At 42.8% G+C, this 20,885-nt stretch overlaps 1 protein-coding gene across 8 annotated transcripts; it reads right to left on the bottom strand.

Moving 5' to 3' along the window:
* Positions 1-127: 127 nt before the first annotated feature.
* On the bottom strand, positions 128-20,885 carry eif4enif1 (eukaryotic translation initiation factor 4E nuclear import factor 1). 8 transcript variants are annotated; one of them, XM_021610282.3, is made up of 19 exons: positions 20,359-20,885; positions 19,346-19,497; positions 19,183-19,256; positions 18,931-19,058; positions 18,446-18,711; positions 17,996-18,188; positions 17,525-17,691; positions 16,797-16,935; positions 16,263-16,442; positions 15,729-16,060; positions 12,030-12,110; positions 11,663-11,864; positions 11,386-11,492; positions 3,540-3,679; positions 3,262-3,343; positions 2,817-2,943; positions 2,204-2,545; positions 1,585-1,761; positions 128-1,374 (listed from the first exon to the last, which is right to left on the bottom strand). In XM_021610282.3, the coding sequence occupies exons 2-19, from the start codon at positions 19,436-19,438 to the stop codon at positions 1,145-1,147; spliced, it is 3,060 nt and encodes a 1,019-aa protein (XP_021465957.2). In that variant the 5' UTR covers positions 19,439-19,497; positions 20,359-20,885; the 3' UTR covers positions 128-1,144. The 8 variants fall into 8 exon arrangements, with proteins under 8 accessions (XP_021465957.2, XP_021465958.2, XP_090097769.1 ...); XM_021610283.3 differs by having other exon boundaries at positions 17,525-17,688; positions 20,359-20,842; XM_090241643.1 differs by lacking the exon at positions 12,030-12,110.

The raw sequence follows: 20,885 nt of genomic DNA, 5'->3' as shown, positions 1-20,885 counted from the left end.
AGCAACCCGCCAAGAGACCCAATCTTTGCAACTCATTATTCCAAATATGCAGCACAATATCTTGCATTTTCAAAAGGCACATGTTTGAAGTAGTCACTCTTAGTTCAATTCTTACAAATAAACAAAGCAAGTTATGAATTCTTTATTGAACATTATTTATTCATTCTATTTGTGCTTTTAACTTAATAGCACATTACCATAAACTGAATCCTTACCAACCCCACAAAGAAAAAAAAAAATATATATATATATATATATATATCATGATTCAGAGCAGTGCTTCTTTCCCAGTGACTGAAGGGGGGGGGGGGGTCAAGAGGGTTGCAGTAAAAAAAATATAAAAAAAAAAAAAAAAAAAAAAAAAAATTAGGCTGGGGGCTCTTTTAGACATCTTTCCTTAGAGCCTTTACCTTTTCAAAGCACATTGGAGAAGAATGTCAGAGGGGAGGGATCTTAGACGAGCAACTGGATAGGATGCAAGGAATCACAGAAAGAAGAACTGAGAATCAGAGAGCGAAAGGCACAACCAGCACTTGCTGCTCCCCCTGGGGGCTTCCTGTAAGCGCCAGCCACCTCTCCAGACAGAGGGTAGGCAGGGACACCGACTGACCAAGCCATAGGGAGGACATCTTTTGAAGGGAACACTCAAGATCAACTCCACAATCAAACATGGGTATTGAACTTGCATTAGCCCCTTTCTCAGTGCAGTTCAAATCCATGGGGAAGGTGGGAGAAATAAAACTACCAGGACATGACAATCCTTGCTTCGCTTGGTAGCTACTCCATCTGACTGGCAGTTTTCACTTAAAAACAGCAGGATACAACCTTCCCCTTTAACAAGAAAAAAAATATGTACAGGAAGAAGAACATCTATTCCCACAGTCTGTACAGTTTTGGGCTCATGTTACTTCATCTTTATTGCAAAAAAATACCCAAAAACAAATAAGCTGCAGAAAAGAAATCTTCCACAACTCATCCTTCCCTTTCTTTGAGTTTAGGCCTCAATACGCTACCAGTGACTTCAAGGTTTAAGACAAAACATGGACACGTATTGTTCGTTCTCCAGGATCTGTTAGTCTTAGAAATGAAAGACCACATTTTCACTAACAGGGAGGTGAAGTGAGGGGGAAACTTAAGTCTTGTTTTATCCAGAATTCTGGTTGTATGAAACGCCTGAGGGCCCAAACTCAAGTTCGTCTACACTTATGACTTTAGCAGGCATGGAAGGAAGGGGCTGCTGCAGCACGTCTGAGCCAAACCACTTGGCCAGGCCAGCTCCCCCCACACCAGGAGGGCTACCCACACGTTGCTGGGAGTGGTTTGTCCGATGAGGGCCGTGGTTCTGTGTCTGGTGGCCTGGGACTGTTGGATGCACTGAGAGAAAATGAAAATTTGTCAGTGAATGCCATGAGGAACATTGGCAAACCCATGTCATAAAGCTAGAGCCATTAAGTACCCTCATCTCCCTGCATCTTTTAGACTGTGCATGAACATTAGTACAACATATGTAAAATAGGTTAAAGATGGAGTTGTTGAACTTGTTGAATAGTAACAATGACAGACTGAACTGAAAAGGCCACTCACTTGGTCTCTGTTGTTGCTGCTGGAGTTGCTGCTGCATGAGCGCTAGTTGCATGGGATTGCTGGCTCTGGGAAGTAAGAGGGGATGTCCCGTTGCTCCTAGGGGGTAGAGGGGTTGTCCGAGTAGGGTAGAGGGCAACCCCTGAAGCTGTGAGAGGTCAACATGTTGTGGAAATATGCCTAGGATGAAGAAATATTTCAATGAGCACCTCAGCAATTAGTCATTTCCATCCACTTCAGAGTAGAAGTAGTAATAGGATGAAAAATGTATAATTGCTTGAGTACTGTGAATACCAATATGTGACCTTCCCAGACCCATGTTGCCTAGGGTTAAGAACATAAAATATTGATTAATAATCATAAATTGTATTACCCACTCAATTTATTTCTCAGATCCCTTAGCCAATTTGTTTAATAATTTATTCATAACATTTTAATAAAATACACTTTAAATTGTATTTTGGAGATCTGTCCACAGAACCCCGGTAGGACCACACCGAGAACCCCTGGCTTAGCAAAGGCAATTAGCGTGTTTGCGCAAACGAGGCACAGAATTACTCATCTTGATTTGTAGATCAGTTTGAAACAAACACAATGTAATCAAGAGTGGACTTGTACTAACCTGCCTGTATCAGAGCCGGGCCAATCTGCTGTGGCTGGATGCCCTGGGCCAGCATCCTCTGCAGCACGCTGGGGTGGAGCTGGGGTAGAGCAGGGCGCACCATGGGCACATGTCCATGGGATAGCAGCGGTACTGGGTAGATTGGACGGGGGAAGGGAGAGACAGACCTGGGGGACACCAGGGTGGGGGTGTGGTGCCCAGCGGAGCCTGGCCTAGGATGCTCCTGGGGGTGCTGGCGAGCCTGGGAGTGGGAGGACAGGGGGGTGGAGCAGGTCTTTACCCCTCCAGACTGAGAACCACTACCATTCATCCCATCCAGGAAGGAGCTGGGAGAGCTACTGTCTGTAACACAGGAACACAAACACTACTTTTGACAAGACAGGAACAGACAAGTTAAGTGCGGCGACAAGGGCATTCATCCACCTGACTAGAGTACTAGTTCACTACCACGTGTTTTTTTATTTGATTTATTGTGCAAAAATTACAAGCCCAAAATACACCAGACTAGTTTTAACCGAGAACGCCTTCTCCAAACAATGTCATTACGGACATGCAAACCTAAATTGACAAAACATTTTAAATACATACATGAAACAGCAGTATGTGAACATACCCTCTTGAGAGTGGCCTTGGGAGTGACCCTCCTTGCTGTCTGGACGACTACCTGGCTCATCTCGACTCTTCTCTTTTGTCTCGTACATCTTACGGATCACAGACGTGGGCACGAAAGATGGCGAAAGCTGTACAACAGACAAGAACCAGTAGTTACATTACTTCGAGTTATGAGGGCATTAAAAAAAAGGTAACATGCAACAAACCAGACAGTTGGTCAAATTCCAAGTTGTAGTTACAATACTTCAAATTATATATTTAATATACTGTGCATAGGAAGGGAAGAGTTGGACAGTTCATTAAAAAAAGCACTTATTTCCTGAAACCACTATCTGGTTTGATTCAGCGGAGTGATTGAACAGGGTCACATTCATTAGCACAGAGGTAGTCCCCTACCCGTCTGTTTTGTGCCTAATGAATACGACCCAGACAACCTTTCAACATACCATGCTGGTGACAGTGTTGCCAGGGGAGTTTCTGCCTGCAGGATGAGGGCCTGGACCAGGGGATCGGTTCATCCTGGTTTGTCTGGAGAACACACACAGTACACAATTGATACCTGAAACCAAGTTTGGAATTACAGGAGGGATCGAAACCCCTAAACATTTTTGTATTTTTTTTTAAATAAAAAATCAAGGGCCCCCCATAATTACAAAAGATGAATGTTGGGCACCAAGTCATTGTATAATTCAATCCCTGCTTAAAAGCTACAAGTGAAAGTCACCTGTTGTGTTGGTAGGCCTTGCTCGGAGGCGGTTTGTTGTAACCTGTCTGGAAGGCGTGGTGGGCATGGAGAGCCAGGTCTTGCTGGATGATCAGCGCCTGACGGTCAGCCTGGTCAACAGCCATGGAGAGCGCCCTCATCTGGAGCCAGAGAAGAAAGCATTCAGCTATCACCAGTTTTTACACTCATCTAAAAATGTTGCAGTTGGCATACCTTCATTTACAGTAGCTAGGTTTCCATACAATATGCGACAGATATGACAATTCTGAAATCTGTAAAATAACACTAACATTTTCCCCCACCAGTGGTTCCACCATACTGACTTGTGGATAAAAAGCTATGCGTGATGACAGTGCCCTTAAAAAAATATAAAAAAATATTTTAAAAAGTGCTTAACACTTCATGTAAGTTCAATATGTTTCCGTCGCATTTCCAACTCCCAATAGTGGGCACAAAAATGTTGGGTTAAATAGCAAATGTGCCCACTCTGGTCTTGGCATGTACACGCCACCCAACAGCTTGCAGATCTAGTGCAGGTAGACTAGCCTACATGAGTTTATGGATAGGTGCAATCATTTGTCTAAAACGGCAGCCAAGGATCAATCATGTCACCAGGATCAATACGTATCGGGAAGGATCATCACTCACTGTGCACTTTCACCAACTTGAGGTTCATCATAACATTTAAATCTGTAGCCTAATAAACTCCATGTTTTCCCAAGTCGTAGTGGGAGAACCACACATGTAAATCCAAATACGTACATAAGTGGACACCCCTTCAAATTAGTTGACTCAGCTATTTCAGCCACACTTGCTGTTGGGTGTAAAAAAAATTGTGTTTATATATATATATATATATATATATATAGAAAAAAAAGAAAAAAAATCGAGCACACAGCCGTGCGATCGCCATAGACAAAAGAGCTTAGTGACTGTCAAAGTGGCAGTCATAGGATACCACCTTTCCAACTAGTCAGTTCGTCAAATTTCTGGCCTGCTCGAGCTGCCCCGGTCAACTGTAAGTGCGGTTATTGTGAAGTAGAAATATCTAGGAGCAATAACGACTCACAGAACGGGACCACCGAGTGCTGAAGCGCGTAAAAGTTGTCCGTCCTTGGCTGCAATGCTCACTAAAGAGCTCCAAACTGCCACGAAGGAACTTCTCCCAGTGCCTGCCACTGAAAAACATCCCCACAGCATGATGCTGCCACCACACTTCACCATAGGGATGGTGCCAGGTTTCCTCTAGACAGGACACTTGGCATTCAGGCAAAAGAGTTCAATCTTGGTTTCATCAGACCTGAGAATCTTGATTATGGTCTGAGAGTCTTTATGGAGGCTGTCATGTGCCTTCTGAGGACTGGACTGTCTGGCAACTCCAATATAAAGGCCTGATTGGTGGAGTGCTGCGGAGATAGTTGTCCTTCTGGAAGGTTCTCCCATCGTCACAGAAGAACTCTGGAGCTCTGTCCGTTTGACCATCAGGTTCTTGGCCACCTCCCTGACCAAGGCCCTTCGCCCCCAATTGCTCAGTTTGGCCAGGCAGCCAGCTCTAGGAGGATCTAAACTTCCATTTAAGAATTATGGAGGCCACTGTGTTCTTGGGGACCTTCAATGCAGCAGAATTTTTTTTGGTACCATTCCCCAGATCTGGGCCTCGACATAGTCCTGTCAGAGCAACAGACAATTCCTGCAACTTCATGACTTGGTTTTTGCTCTGACATGCACTGTCAACTGTGGGACCATATATAGACATGTGCCTTTCCAAATCATGTCCAATCAATTGAATTTATCACAGGTGGATGCCAATAAAGTTGTAGAAACATCAAGGATGTTCAATGGAAACAGGATACACCGGAGTTCAATTTCGAGTTTAATATGCAAACAAATAAATGTTTTTGCTCTGTTATTATGGGGTATTGTGTGTAGACTGTTGACAAAAATAATTTTATCCATTTTAGAATAAGGATGTAACAAAATCAAGGGGTCTGAACACTAAATGCACAATTTTCAGCGACAAACAGTTAACACCCCAAGGTAGTACAGTTTAAAGTGTCCTGTATGTTTCCAACTGAACAGCATGCTAGCCTGTCCACTTTAAAATATTGAAATCAAGTAACCTACCTGGAAAAGATGCTTGTTTCTCAAAATGAGTTGGCAATTCCTTATACAAATGGTTATTTTTATGCTCATTGCTAGGGCGGTCATGAAATTGTCAGCCGGCTATTGACATACAAAAGACTGCCGGTCTCACCGAAATTGACCATTAATTAACACACTTAGCATCTCCAGGCCACCATGCATAGAAGCCCTGATGCACGCCGTGGGAATATTACTTTTTAAAAAAAATCTATTTAATATACACCGTCAGAATAAATCCATTATTTATTTTAGGCATGTCTAAAGAAACAAGAACATTAATTTCAGAAGAACAGAATGTTATATGCCATAGGCTTGTTCATTTAGCAGACAAGATACAAATCTCATGCCATTATTTAATACAAAGGAAAATATAATTCAACCTACCTGAATAAAATATGAAGGATACTTTTCCCCCTTCCGGCACGTGTGCATATGAAGTGGCTAGGTTGAGTGTAAAAGTGATCATTTGAAACAGGGCCTATAAGCTATATTTAGAGTTAGTTGGCTACTTTAGTTTTGACATAGAAATTAAAACAATACTTAGAATGTATAAGACAATCTTTAGGCTGCATGATAGGCTATAGATGATTTGAGAAAGTAGCACAAAAAAAAAAGCTTGCACTCCATTCTTTGCCTCAGACTGCACAGCTGTTTCGTTTCATCAAGTAAACATTTTCACCATTCTAAATGTTAATCTTGTATTTACTAAAATGTAAAATAACTTTAGATTTAGAATGGCCCATTATAAAGTGGGAAGGAATAGGGGAAAAACTTTCTCTTTAAATAAACACGCACTCCAATAAATGGAAGCCGCTTTTCTGCAGGTTAGTTTTAGGCTACTCCACAGCATCAACCGTTTGAGGCGCATGCAGCCTCTCGCTGCGCTTCAGGTGATATTCTGCATGCCATTGGCTCTCCAACCTGGTTCCTGCATTTACCCAGTGCTTAATTAACCATGTGAAATCTGTTTGCGAACATTGATAGTAACATGGTTCTCACAACAAAACATTATCAAACTGTTGACAGGCCCACACTCTGCGTGCTGGAGGAAAGAAAGGAAGAGATGGAGATGCACCGATATGAAATTTTGGACCGTAAGCAATATTCCTTGCCAAAATGTTTTTTTAAACATTTTAGCATTCTAGTACAGTTAAAGTTGAAACACACACCAAAGAGCTATTTTGTAAGCATTTACACATGTCCCCATTACCAGTAAAACATTTGACATTTCATCATACATATCAAGCAGTGAAGTTTCAGCAGTTTTGTTAATTTCGCGAGTCAATTGTTTGAATGGAGAGCGGTCATGTTTCAAACATCCTCAGCAGCAAGAGAACCAGCACATTCTTGAGAAAGCAATACCGCTTTCTTCAATACATTGCGACCTGTACGCTCTCGTTGGCTGGCCCTCGCTTCATACTCGTCGCCAAACCCACTGGCTCCATGTCATCTACAAGACCCTGCTAGGTAAAGTCCCCCCTTATCTCAGCTCGCTGGTCACCATTGCATCTCCCACCTGTAGCACACGCTCCAGCAGGTATATCTCTAGTCACCCCCAAAAGCAATTATTTCTTTGGCCGCCTCTCCTTCCAGTTCTCTGCTGCCAATGACTGGAACGAACTACAAAAATCTCTGAAACTGGAAACACTTATCTCCCTCACTAGCTTTAAGCACCAACTGTCAGAGCAGCTCACAGATTACTGCACCTGTACATAGCCCACCTATAATTTAGCCCAAACTACCTCTTTCCCTACTGTATTTTATTTATTTATTTTGCTCCTTTGCACCCCATTATTTTTATTTCTACCTTGCACAGTCTCCCATTGCAAATCTACCATTCCAGTGTTTTACTTGCTATATTGTATTTACTTTGCCACCATGTCTTTTTTGCCTATACCTCCCTTATCTCACCTCATTTGCTCACATCGTATATAGACTTGTTTATACTGTATTATTGACTGTATGTTTGTTTTACTCCATGTGTAACTCTGTGTCGTTGTGTGTCGAACTGCTTTGCTTTATCTTGGCCAGGTCGCAATTGTAAATGAGAACTTGTTCTCAACTTGCCTACCTGGTTAAATAAAGGTGAAATAAAAAAAAATAAAAAAATACCAAATCCTTGTCGACCCACTGTGCTGTCGGACTCGGCATGCTCATGGGGCAGACATCACTTTTCCTAATGTCAATCGTGAAGCTAATAGCAGTGACGTCCATAGCAAGTAGCTCATGGATGTGCGTTTCAACAATACTATGCATCTCCGGTATGGAAACATTTGAAAAATAGCATCTACTTGGTAGTGTGTACCGGTGCGCGACCAGTCAACGAAAGCTAACTTTAACCACGACAGGCGGTTTGCTTGTCAAGGGCAAGGAACTCCATTATCTCTGCATTAATGGATTTCGCCATCTCACTGAAATGCTCTTACTCCATCAAATGACCACTCGATCCACACAGCAGACATTGTGGGCTAGGTTAGGAATGCTGTGTTGCACATGTATCGCTATATTTTTGTGCCGTCATTGTCATCTACCTACGTTATATACAGTTGAAGTCGGCAGTTCACATTCAACCAAAGTGTGTCATTGAAACTCGTTTTTCAACCACTCCAAATGTCTTGTTAACTATAGTTTTGGCAAGTCGGTTAGGACATGTACTTGGTGCATGACAAGTCATTTTTCCAACAATTGTTTACAGATTATTTCACTGTATCAATTCCAGTGGATCAGAAGTTTGCATACACTAAGTTGACTGTGCCTTTAAACAGCTTGGAAAATTCCAGAAAATTATGTCATGGCTTTAGAAGCTTCTGATAGGCTAATTGACATCATTTGAGTCAATTGGAGGTGTACCTGTAGATGTATTTCAAGGCCTAACTTCAAACTCTTTGCTTGACATCAAGGGAAAAATCAAAAGAAATCAGCCAAGACCTCAAAAAAAAATTGGAGACCTCCACAAGTCTGGTTCATCCTTGGGAACAATTTCCAAACGCCTGAAGGTACCACGTTCATCTGTACAAACAATAGTACGCAAGTATAAACACAACAGAGCAGTCATACCGCGCAGGAAGGAGACGTGTTCTGTTTCCTAGAGATTAAGGTACTTTGGTGCAAAGTGCAAATCAACAAAAGACCTTGTGAAGATGGAGGAAAATGGTTACTAAAGTATCTATCCACAGTAAAACGAGTCCTATTTCAACATAACCTGAAAGTCTGCACAGCAAGGAAGAAGCCACTGCTCCAAAACAGTCATAGAAAAGCCAGACTACGGTTTGCAACTGCACATGGGGACAAATATTGTACTTTTTGGAGAAATGTCCTCTGGTCTGATGAAACAGAAAGCTAACTGTTTGGCCATAATGACCATTGTTATGTTTGGCGGAAAAAGGGAGGTTTGCAAGTCGAACAACACCATCCCAAACGTGAAGCATGGGGGTGGCAGCATCATGTTGTAGGGGTGCTCTGCTGCAGGAGGGACTGGTGCACTTCACAAAATAGATGGCATCATGATGGAAAATGTGGATATATTGAAGCAACATCAAGACATCAGTCAGGAAGTGTGTCTTCCAAATGGACAATGACCCCAAGCATACTTCCAAAGTTGTGCCATCAAAGCCCTGACCTCAAGCCCATAGAAAATGGGTGGGCAGAAATGAAAAGGCGTGTGCGATCAAGGAGGCCTACAAACCTGACTCAGTTACACCAGCTCTGTCAGGAGGAATGGGCCAAAATTCACCCAACTTATTGTGGGAAGCTTGTGAAAGGCTACCCAAAACATTTGACCCAAATTAAACCATTTAAAAAAGGCAATGCTACCAATTGAGTGTATGTAAACTTCTTACTCACTGGGAATGTGATGAAAGAAAGAAATAATTCTCTCCTATTATTCTGACATTTCACATTCTTAAAATATAGTGTTGATCCTAACTGACCAAAGACAGGGAATTTTTACTAGGATTAAATGTCAGGAATTGTGAAAAACTGAGTTGAAATGTATTTGGCTAAGGTGTATGTAAACATCCGACTTCCACTGTAGGTACGCACGGCAGCTTTGACAGTTCTGCACGGCGGCGTTAAACTAGACATCGGGCTGAAGCCAGCATTTCAACCTGCTGTTAAATTTCTTTGTTCAAATTGATCACAATGAGGGGCGTTCTAAACATACATATTGCTTTGATAAGGGTTTCATGCGATTTTCAATTGTATTTATGTCAGATGGTCTATACAGCCCCGAGTAGCAGGCCATTAGCGACCTAATGGTCATTAGCGAGTTGGGAACTACAAATGTATGTCCAGAGTGCATAAGAGATTACTGTGACTCAATGGTCACGTAGAATTTTACTGCGGCGGTCCTGACTCATGACTGCCGATAATACCGTCACCAGCCCTACTCAATGCACATTTATAAAAACAGACTACAGCTAGCACGTAACAGTACGTGGAAAATGCTGCTCGAGTCAAACTGATAGGGATGTGAATCTTTCCATTTTAAGACTATTTGATATGCATCTAGAGCAGGAAAGGCTGGTGGGAGGAGATATAGGAGGACAGGCTCATTCTAATGGAACTGTGTCAAACATACGGAAGCCACATTTGATTCCATTCATTACAAAGAGCTCATCCTCCCACAACTCCACCCACAAGCCTCCGCTGATCTAGATACAAGGGCTCCGATACAGGAACGGTACATTTTAGTCTGAAAGGATTCAGTGCGATTCGAGAACAAATCGAAGTGATTGGTTTCGATATACTAAGATGTTGCATAAACACGTTCATTTTCTATTCTAAATAAAAATCTGCTGCTGGAGCTCATGAGCTGGAGGAGCGGTCTGTACTGTAGGCCCCTAATCTAGCCACAACACTATCACTTTCAGATAGAAGTAATTTGAGCAACATTTTTTTTAATTTTTTGTGAATTGGCGATTCCCAATGTTTGAGCGGATTTTCTGATTGATGCTTGCTACATTTAGATCAGTTTGGAGTATGCGCACCGATGCAGTCCAATCTTAAACATTGGAATCAGGAACCGATGTGTAGCGGTGAATAGTTACAGCCCTAGAAACAGAGCATTCATTTCCTAGAAACCCTTTTCATTAATACTCCAGTTTTAGTAGGGTATGCTCTCAGTTGAGACATAAAACATAGATTACAGTAAAATAAATGGCTCAATGTTGTTTCTGTGTCTATATGAACAAGTCTGTTTGACCAAACCTCAAATTGCAAGTTGAAACTACTTGTTGTCAGTGAGGAAGTAGTAATCTTTAATATTTGTTGTTGTGAGTGGCAGAGAGGAGCTCAGTGTATGTGTGGAAAGGGACACAGTACACAAGGAGACAAGCCATGAGAACAAGTGGACATAAACGTTCATAAAAACCTTGATTCTTGCGATACAGGCATTTGGAATTTTTCACTAAAACAAATTTGATATGTCGCCCAGCCCTACTTCAGAAAAGTGTTACTGTCCCAAAATTAGGGCCGGGATGATAACAGTATCACATAACACAAAGCAGACTTTAGGCCCTTTAAAACCTGTTGTATGTAAAATAGTGTCCTATAGCTTTGAAAATAAAATGGATGATAATGTGTTACAAATACTAGGGTTGTTTTCCTAAAGAAGTTAACTCAGTATCAAACTGCGTTTTGAGATACTGGTATCGTCCTGCCCAAACCATCATTGGGCAATTTGATAGACAAGAGTATCTCTGACCTGTTGTTGCTGTTGTAGGGTGGGTCCATGTCCAGGACCAGGGCTGAAGGATCTATGGATCTCTGGGAACTGCTCCCCAATCATGGGCTGTGGACCAACAGGGTAACCTGAAAAGGTCACAAGACAAAAGCAGTCACTCAATTACACTGTAGTTATTAGGCATCAAATGGAAGAAAATTGCCCTGAAACAAGGGCAGGGTAGAGACTGAACACTTGCTTTCTACAGTGTGCCCTAATGAACACAACCTAGTCTTAGCTTCCACAGAGTAATCTCTACCGGCGGGAGGATGCATGCGTCCATGGAAATAGTCAGGAGAGGGAGCCCTCTGTGTGAAGAGTGGAGGCGAGGGCCCCCTGTGCTGTAGCAGGCTGTGTTGAGGACCAGGGCCAGGGTGTGGAGGGGGGTTGGGGCTGCCCAGCAGGCTGTGGAGGAGTGAAGGGGAGCCTCTACAGGGAGGTCCCTGTGCACCCAGAAGCTCCTGTAACAGTTTTATACACACTGCTCAGACAGGACCAACACAGACATCATAAAATAAGCACTAATCAGGGAGTCCTCCATTCCTAAACAAACAAAATAACGCCATCCTTTCATGCTACAGCTTACTATCAAAATTCCACATGCAAGTTAGTCCCAAACCACACACCTGGAATATGTTCTTGTGCTGTTGGGCAGGCACTGTGGCTTCAGGCAGGGGCACTACAGCAGGGTTCGAGGGCTGATTGAGCTGTAAATGAGGTGGAAGGTGGTGCAATCAGACAGCCGTCTTGGTAGTGGACACACTTAATCCATCCCACTGGGCATTTTCTGATGCATACATTTTGATTTTATTTATTTGACCTTTATTTAACCAGTTGGGCCAGTTCAGAACAAGTTGTCATTTACAACTGACCTGGCCAAGATAAAGCAAAGCGACAAAAAGAGTTAAACGTACAGTCAATAACACAAAATAAAATAAAAATAGATTCTTCTATGTACATTGTGTGCAAATGTAGAAGAGTAGAGAGGTAGGCAAGAAGTAGGCCCTAGAGGCAAAAATAACTACAATATAGCATTAATACTGGAGTGATAGATGTGCAAGTAGATACTGGGGTGCAAAAGAGCAAGAGCGTAAGTAATAATATGGGGATGAGGTAGTCAGGTGTGCAATTTACAGATTGGCTGTGTACAGGTACAGTGATCTAAGCTGCTCTGACAGCGGATGCTTAAAGTTAGAGGGAGATATCCGTCTCGAGCTTCAGTGATTTCTGCAATCGTTCGTCATTGGCAGCAGAGAACTGGAAGGAAAGGCAGCCAAAGAAAGTGTTGGCTTTGGGGATGACCAGTGCAATATACCTGCTGGAAGGCATGCTACAGATGGGTGCTGCTATGGTGACCAGCCAACGACAGCACACAGGTCGCAGTGGTGGGTAGTATATGGGTCTTTGGTGGCAAAACTGATGGCACTGTGATAGCAAATTGGATGCAGTCTGAATAGTGTTGGAGGCTATTTTGTAAATGACGTCGCTGAAGTCAAGGATCGGTAGGATAGTCAGTTTTATGAGGGTTTGTTAGGCAGCATGAGTGAAGGAGGCTTTGTTGTCGAAACAGAAAGTCGAAACAGAAAGCCGATTCAAGATTTAATTTTGGATTGGAGATGCTTAATGCGAGTCTGGAAGGAGCGTTTACAGTCTAGCCAAACACCTAGGTATTTATAGATTTCCACATATTCTAAGTCAGAACCATCCAGAATAGTGATGCTGGGAGGGAGGGTGTGGGCAGCGATCAGGTGAAGAGCTTGCATTTAGTTTCACTTGTTTTTAAGAGCAGTTGGAGGCGACGGAAGGAGTGTTATGGCATTGAAGCTCATCTGGAGGTTGGTTAACAGTGTCCAAAGAGGGGCCAGATGTATACAGAATGGTGGCGTCTGCATAGATGTGGATCAGAGAAACACCAGCAGCAAGAGAGACACTGTTGATATATACAAAGAAAGTCGGTCCGAGAATTGAACCCTGTGGCACCCCCATAGAGACTGCCAGAGGTCCGGACAACAGGCCCTCCGATTTGACACACTGAACTCTGAGAAGTAGTTGGTGAACCAGGCGAGGCAGTCATTTGAGAAGCCAACATATGCTTTGGTTAGTTTGTGTTACACATCCCATTTTAACATCAAAATACTAGAAATGACTGAGGTCATCCAATGGAAAACATAGATTGTTACGTATAAGACATTATGGGTGGGTTGCACCAATATGGTTAAAATTAATCTAGGATTAGAGCTAATCTAGGTTTATGATTAGAGATGTGTTGCACCACCTCATTTTAAATCTGGATCAGTAAATCTATGACAAACAGTTTTAAACTAATGATTAGTGACATGTTACACCAATATGAGGTATTTCGTGAATTGAAACGAAGTAGCTAGCTAACTTGCCAAACGAGGCCACAAAGTTACTGTTCCTTGATAAAAACAATGTAATGTTAGAACTACCGCAACTATCGTAAAAGGTTCTCATGGGTTGGCTGATTTGAAATAAAATCTGTTATTGGCCAGTACTAGACAGAAAACGAATTTGTTAGCTACTGTAGCTAGCTAGTTTATAAGCCAAGCTAGCTAGCGTACAATATTTGTCATTAACGCTATTTATTTGTCCGCTAGCCACCTGATCATGGCAAGTCACAGTTCAAATAACTCCACTTATGAAAGAATTGAAAATATCGCCGGAGCTGATGGAGGAATTTAGTAATGTACTGGAGGATAAAAAAAGACAGCCAACACGACTGCCAAAAAGTAGTAAGACACCTGGGCCATTTAATACGACAAATGTAAATGGATTGACATGGACTAAAGGGAAGAGGGACCCAAATCAAATTAAAGCGTGCTGGAAAAAAGCAAAAGCAAATCCAGAAAGGACACGGCAAAGGAAAGGCGGAGCCGGAGGGGGGCCTCCGTCCAAGGGAATTGATCCTATCACCTAGAAGATATGCGAGATGATTCCCCAGCAGTTCCCCCCTCTCCATTTTTAAAAAACAAACCTTTATTTAACTAGGCAAGTCAGTTAAGAACAAATTATTATTTTCAATGACGGCCTAGGAACAGTGGGTTAACTGCCTGTTCAGGGGCAGAACAGCCAACAAGATTTGTACCTTGTCAGCTCGGGGGTTGAACTTGCAACCTTCCGGTTACTAGTCCAATGCTCTAACCACTAGGCTAACCTGCCGCCATAACCCCTATGATGGACAATTTGACCCAATATTTAGTAAGCATAAATAACGCACGTTAAAACTAACATTAATGCTACTTCACTAATATGTTAGCGTTATCAGGCCCGTTACAACATGTTGCATAACATCATTCGTACCAAGGCTGGGAATATCATAAAACCCAATTCAATTGTACAAAATGGGCACGTAAATAGCCCACTGAATAACGAGTTAATTATCTTAAAACGCAACGGGATTTAACTGGTCTATTCTCTGAGGAACTCATTTTAGTCTCTCCACAGTAGATATGCTGCCATTTTATCAGTTAAAACCACCAAGTGGCAGTTGAGAAATAATCCCCAATCTAAGTTTATATATATATTTTAATTCATTGACCAACAGGCTTAAAATGTATCTAGGTTTAAAGTGAAAATTAAACTTAGATTAGAGGAAGGGGAAGGATTTAATTTAAAATGTGGTGAAACAAGATTAATAGCTAAAACTTGTTTTAACCCAGTTTAATAGATATTCCATGTTGGTGCAACCCACCCTATAACATTTGACATAACAATTCTAACATAGGTTCATCTGTTGACCAATTTGTTACAAAAAGCAACAATTGATCGTCCGATCTGAACATTTTCCCATTGGAATGGAGAAGAGCAAAGTGTCTCAGCCAGAGGCAATGAAAGTCCTGAATGTAGATATACCGCCATGTCCATAGATCAAAGTAACAGACATTCACCAGGGTACAAAACCACAAAAGTAACAGAAAAATGATAATCTAGTAGAATTTGATATGAAGCATAATGTTAAGGGTTAACGTAAAGAAAATCTGTATGCAATCCTTTGATTGTCATGTTACTGCATCGAGGTTCAGGAGAATCCAGAACACCCCTCGAAAGAGGAAGTCTTCGAACTTTCCTTTACAAATGTATACCCATCACTTTTCCAGACGTACTGACTTTGGTGTTTTGATTTAATGGTTAGGATGTTAGCTTTCATGCATCATTTGCCACACTCACAGCAAAACATATGTGGGTCAGTTTACCAGACGCAGCTCAAAGCAGTTAGGGCTTAAACATCCAGCTGGACCCGAGAGGAAGCATACCAACAGGACAGTCAGTGCTTTTTAAAGATTAGCCGAGAGCGGCACACTTACGTTGCTGTTCACTTGGTTTTCTTTGGGGTGGCTGGGCAGTGTTCCACTTGCCTTCATGCTGCTGACCAACTTGTTAAAAGCGGACATGTCAGGGTCTCTGGCCCGTGAACAAGGGGGCCCTGCACTGGGGCCTACACCGCCTGTTAGAGCCCGCTCCAGGTGCTCAGCCATGAAGGGTGTGCCACTGCTGGTGCTGCCTCCGCCACCGATGCTTCCCTGCTGCTGATGCTGGTGGGCCTTTCGTGGCATCTGGTGGTGCAGTTCCGAGCCCACTTTCAGCTCCTTCAGGCCCCCCTCAACCTCCTCCAAAGAGAGAACTACACCCGAGTGAGCTGGGGGACAAGGCAGAAGGGCAATGTAAACATGCACATCATACCAATGCACCAAAACCTACAAACAATTACTCTCATCTTAAATGCTGAACTAGCCACAGGACCTAACCATTTGTATACAAGACAAATGTTGTAGTAGTCTTGCAGCTGATGTAGTTGACATGGTGGAATTTAGGTACTGGTTATGTAAAGGATGACTCACTGCTCTGCTGTAGCCGTTGCTTGTTAACATTGAGGCTGGAGAGGAGGGGTTTCAAGTCTATCTTGGCCTTGTGTAACAGCTCCAGGATGTCCACCTTATCCCTACACTCCACTGACTGGATGGGGGTGAAGTAGGGGACAGGGCCCCCCTGGCTAGGGGACGTACAGCGGGGGTCCAGCCCTGAGGGAGGGAGGGAGGGGTAAACCAATAATTTCCCAAATTTAGACAATAGGGTGCAGTTGCCTAGACAAATTAAGTTTGTGTTTATTTCAGGATTAGGCTTAATCTGTGGCCATAACAAATGTGTGTTAGTCCTCAATGTAAAAAAAGCATTGCATTTCATTTTGTAATTCAATTATGCTTCTATAATAAAATTAAACAGAAGGCATAACTAACATAATGAATTCTAGCCTGGTCCCAGATCAGTTTGTGCAGTCTTGCCAACTCCCATGTCATTGTCATGCTAATGACCACAGGAGTTGGCAAGACAGCAAACAGATCTGGGACCAGGCTAGAAGTGTGCCCCTTCCTTACCGGCCAGTCTCTCCAGCTCCTCGTGGGGGGTGGAGCGCAGGCTGGAGGAGCGGCTGCCTGAAGGACTCAGGTTACTGGAGAACCACCGGCTGAAACGGCTGGCCGACACAGGGCCCTCACCCAGAACATCTTCTATCATCTGCAACATAGGGACAGAGGCCAGTCAGAGGCAAGCTGGTAGTCCAAAGTGGCAGACTGCTAAAGGGTGGGTGTGACACTTACATTTAGGGCTCTGTCCATGTGCACAGTAGTGTACCCTTCATTCATTGAATCTGTGCATTATTTCCCTATCCCATGTCTATAAAATAGGGAAATGAGCTTCCTTTGCTAATAATTTGCAAGGTATTCTAATAAGTGACGTAATAAACTGGAACACAATGGGCATACATTTGCATTAGACTGAACACTAAAAAAAACACCACACTGGAGGAGAAACCGGTTGAGTCACTTACAACCTTTCACTGCAATTTTTTTTAATCATAATACAGCAAGAAAATATTTTAGAAAGTACAATGTCCTTGACAGGGTGGCAATACCACCATCATTCATCCAAATAGACAAAGAAAAGTCCCAAGTGATAACATCATGAAACTAACCTCCAGTGTATGAGAAGACCATGTGTAGCCAACTACAGACCAATGCATGGTATATTTAAAGTTGATGTATAACAGTGCACACCTTATAGCCCCCAAACACACGGTAAACATGCAGTGCTGCCCAGGACTTACAGAGGCCAGTCCTGGCATGGTCTTCTCCAGGTTGAAGAACTCATTGAAGTCAAAGTCTCCTGATGTCTGCTCTGGTAGGACCTCTGGGTGAGGGACCTCCTGGTCTGCTGTAGAGTGAGAATCTCTCACTACATGCTCCTCTGCTAGCCCACCGTTACATTCCACTGCTGAACACAATGCAAACACAACAATGAATAAACACATAACAGACCATCAGGGTAGCTTGCTGGTTTAAGATAAACTGATCGCTGAATGGCTACTGAAGTTAGACAATTACATTGATGGAAGCTACAATATTGACTCTGACGTTGCATCAGATACCACCACCCCCCGGTACTCATTTTAAGGTATATGGAGTTATTTTTTACTCAAACCACCCACACACCAGATTGGACCCAGCCACCAGACAACCTTTTTGGGGGACACCAACTCCCATGATCTCCAATAGTGATATGATGCAGCATGACTTGCCTTCTCTCACAGAGTCTGTCCTCTTCCTGGAGCGTTTGGGTCTGCGCTTGTCCTCCTCCAGGATCTTGTCATCAAAGCCAATGAGCTCAATGGTCTCTGATTGGCTGGTCGGGCCCCCTGAGAACCACTCCGGCTCTTCCTCCAGGTCATTCCTCCTCCTCTCACTGAACACACGCTTGTCCCCAAAGTCACGCTGCAGGAAAGGGAAGAAGAACTGGTATACGCCAAATCTAACAGGCTGCTAAATTCCATGGGAAATAGCAAAGAGTGGAATGTGTACACAGCTCCTGACGATTGTCATTTAGATGTATTACTGCAGGAAGTAGGCCTCCCATTGAGGCACAAGAAATAACAATTTTGTGCGTAGGTACATACAGATAACCATTTGTCCCTTTAGGGTCATTCTGTTTGAATTGAATGCAGCTCAGGAAGCAGCAAACAGACACTAACCCTGAACCTCTTATCCTTGAAGTCTCGCTCCTTCTCCACGCGGGGTTCCCTCTCCCTTTCGAATCCTCGGGCCGCCATGATGCGCCCACTGCCGATGCGCCGCGCCACACCCAGCCGGAGACTCTCATTCTCCTTATTCTCCAGGGGGCTGACAGGGCGCCGGGAGGGTGCAGGCAAAGCATTGCCAACGCACCCCCCTCCGAAGCTACGACGCTGTGGGCTGAGCACCACATCCAGGTCATCCTCCTTTAGTCGCTCACGGGGATCTGAGAACAGTGTCACAAAAAACAGTTAGCATTCAACATTCACACTAATGCACCATAGCTTATTCTACAAAGAATAGTAAGAGTAAGCAAGGTGGCGTGTCTAAGGACAGCTGTACAAATTTGAGCTCAAAAGCCCCCAACCTTATGGAGTATGTTTTAAATGTGTATGCTAGTCATTTGAATATCAGCTATGAAAATGATACTACATTACTCATTTACCTGCAATTCTACGTTTCAGAGGGATCCTATCATCCACAAAGTCCTTCTTATATCCATCCACAGGAGAGCTGCACTCCGAGGTGGAGTACAGCGAAGCATGCCACTTCTCAGGGTCCCACACACCATCACTGGACACCCCCCACCCCCAAAAAAACACAACAGTTAAACCAGAGGGAACAACTCAAGAGTTGGCATAGAACTACAAGTGTTTCACACTTTGGACTAATTTGACCCAATCTAAAAAACACTCACCTGTCAAATTTTTCCAAAAGACAGTCTGGCCTTTCATTACAGATTGGGAAATATTTGATCTCCAAAAGCTCCTCCTGTAAGAAGACAAATTATGTTAACCCACAAAGTTGTGCTGCTAGGTGGGCAGCCATCTATTTATATTAGCCATGCATCGCCAAAATACCTTGGTATATCTGTAAGGGGATGGTCCTGTTGATTCCTTGACCACCTCGATGTCACCATTCTCCTGCACCTCTACACAAGCATCCCTTTCCATGACTCCGTCAGGCAGCCAAACCAATATATAACTTCTGTTTTAAGATCTTAGTAGTATACCTGTTAAAGAATGACATACTGTTATGAAATATCCCATACAGGCTTACTATATCTACCAAAAGTAAAAAATTCATAACCCTGAAAGTGAATTCTATATTGGTGAGGAAGACCCTGAAAAGTCTGAATAAAGACTGGATATTCAAACAGCATTCTGGCATTATTTTAAAAGTTGCGTAGTAATTACAAGAAAATAGTAAATATCAACACGCAAAGATCAAGCCTATATCACTACTAGCTACATTCGAGAAATACATCGCCTTAGCACATTAACGCGAGGTCTCCGACGTGGCCTGGAGTTAAAAGCAGACAAGACGAAATTGAAAAACTAAACTGGTCTGGCAACAAATTAGCCATCCATACCTGAGCGGCATAGCGAAGTGGCGATTAACGTTACCAAGTTAGCTAATGATGGCAATTAGGTAGCCAACTAATGTTCGCATGCTAGGAAATTGGCGATCATTAGTTAACAAGCTAAATAAGGTGTACGTACTGGCAGATGACATGAATACGCTGATACTAAGACAACCGGCGTCAAATACTCTATGAATGGCTAACAATTAGCTAGCTACCTATCTAGTTTGAAGTTACGACCATTGGCGTAGTGTTTGGTTTACTTGGTAGCTAACTAACGTTATGTAGTTGGCCAACTAGTTAGCATACTTAGAGGCCAAAACTTTGTTTAGTTGAGCAAGCTAGCCTGAACGCCGACTTGTGGGATAATTTGATAGCCAAGTTACCCAACTAACGCGTTAGCCACAAATTCAATTAATAAATGCCGAGCACAGTCAAGTAACGTTAACAAACCCACCAACATAAATCACTCTTAAAGTTGCATATGTAAAAAGGTACCCATTCACTTACAATTCTGTTCAGAAAACGTATGAAGCCAAAAGATGTTAGCTAGCTAACCTAGCTCTACGGCTAGTTAGCCAGCTAGCTAGCTGGAGATAAAGCCTTCCAATAAGTGCACGTTTTTCTTACAATTAACTAGGGTCGTTTTTTCAACAAAGAGCCAACGCCCGTGATATTTCTACGAACACAAATCCAAAAGTATACTGGCGTCTTATATTGTCGAAGTAGACTTGTCTTCGGTATATGTTTCGTCGCAGCAGCGAATTTGCCTTCATCACCGCTTAGTTCGGAACGAGCTCTTCGTAGGCTTGATTATATAGTGCCCATCACTAATGCCTTGCTAAACTATTTCAAAATATAATAAATAATTTCTTAAAACCATTACTGTATTTGACAATGTCTCGTTTGACTATGAAAATAATGTATATGTATTTAGATAAAATATAAACGGCTTCTTGTCTTTTAAGAGTGAGTCATTTCATATCAGGCATTCTGTATGGTCAGCTAATTGTTATCATTCCAAAGCAGAGCGATGA

The sequence above is a fragment of the Oncorhynchus mykiss genome, chromosome 7 (assembly GCF_057628025.1).
Source record: "Oncorhynchus mykiss isolate SJ-2025 chromosome 7, ASM5762802v1, whole genome shotgun sequence".
Lineage (NCBI taxonomy): Eukaryota > Metazoa > Chordata > Actinopteri > Salmoniformes > Salmonidae > Oncorhynchus > Oncorhynchus mykiss.
The sequence above is the reverse complement of the archived record's forward strand: the minus strand, read 5'-3'. Positions and strand labels throughout refer to the sequence as shown.

Excerpts from the sequence above, each read along its gene's own strand:
- eif4enif1 (XM_021610282.3), bottom strand. The coding sequence starts at position 19,438 with ATGGAAAGGGATGCTTGTGTAGAGGTGCAGGAGAATGGTGACATCGAG. Across the intron at positions 11,493-11,662 it reads ACGCATGCATCCTCCCGCCG|GTTACCCTGTTGGTCCACAG; the intron begins GTAGAGATTACT and ends TGACCTTTTCAG. Across the intron at positions 1,762-2,203 it reads CCCGGCTCTGATACAGGCAG|GCATATTTCCACAACATGTT; the intron begins GTTAGTACAAGT and ends TCTTCATCCTAG.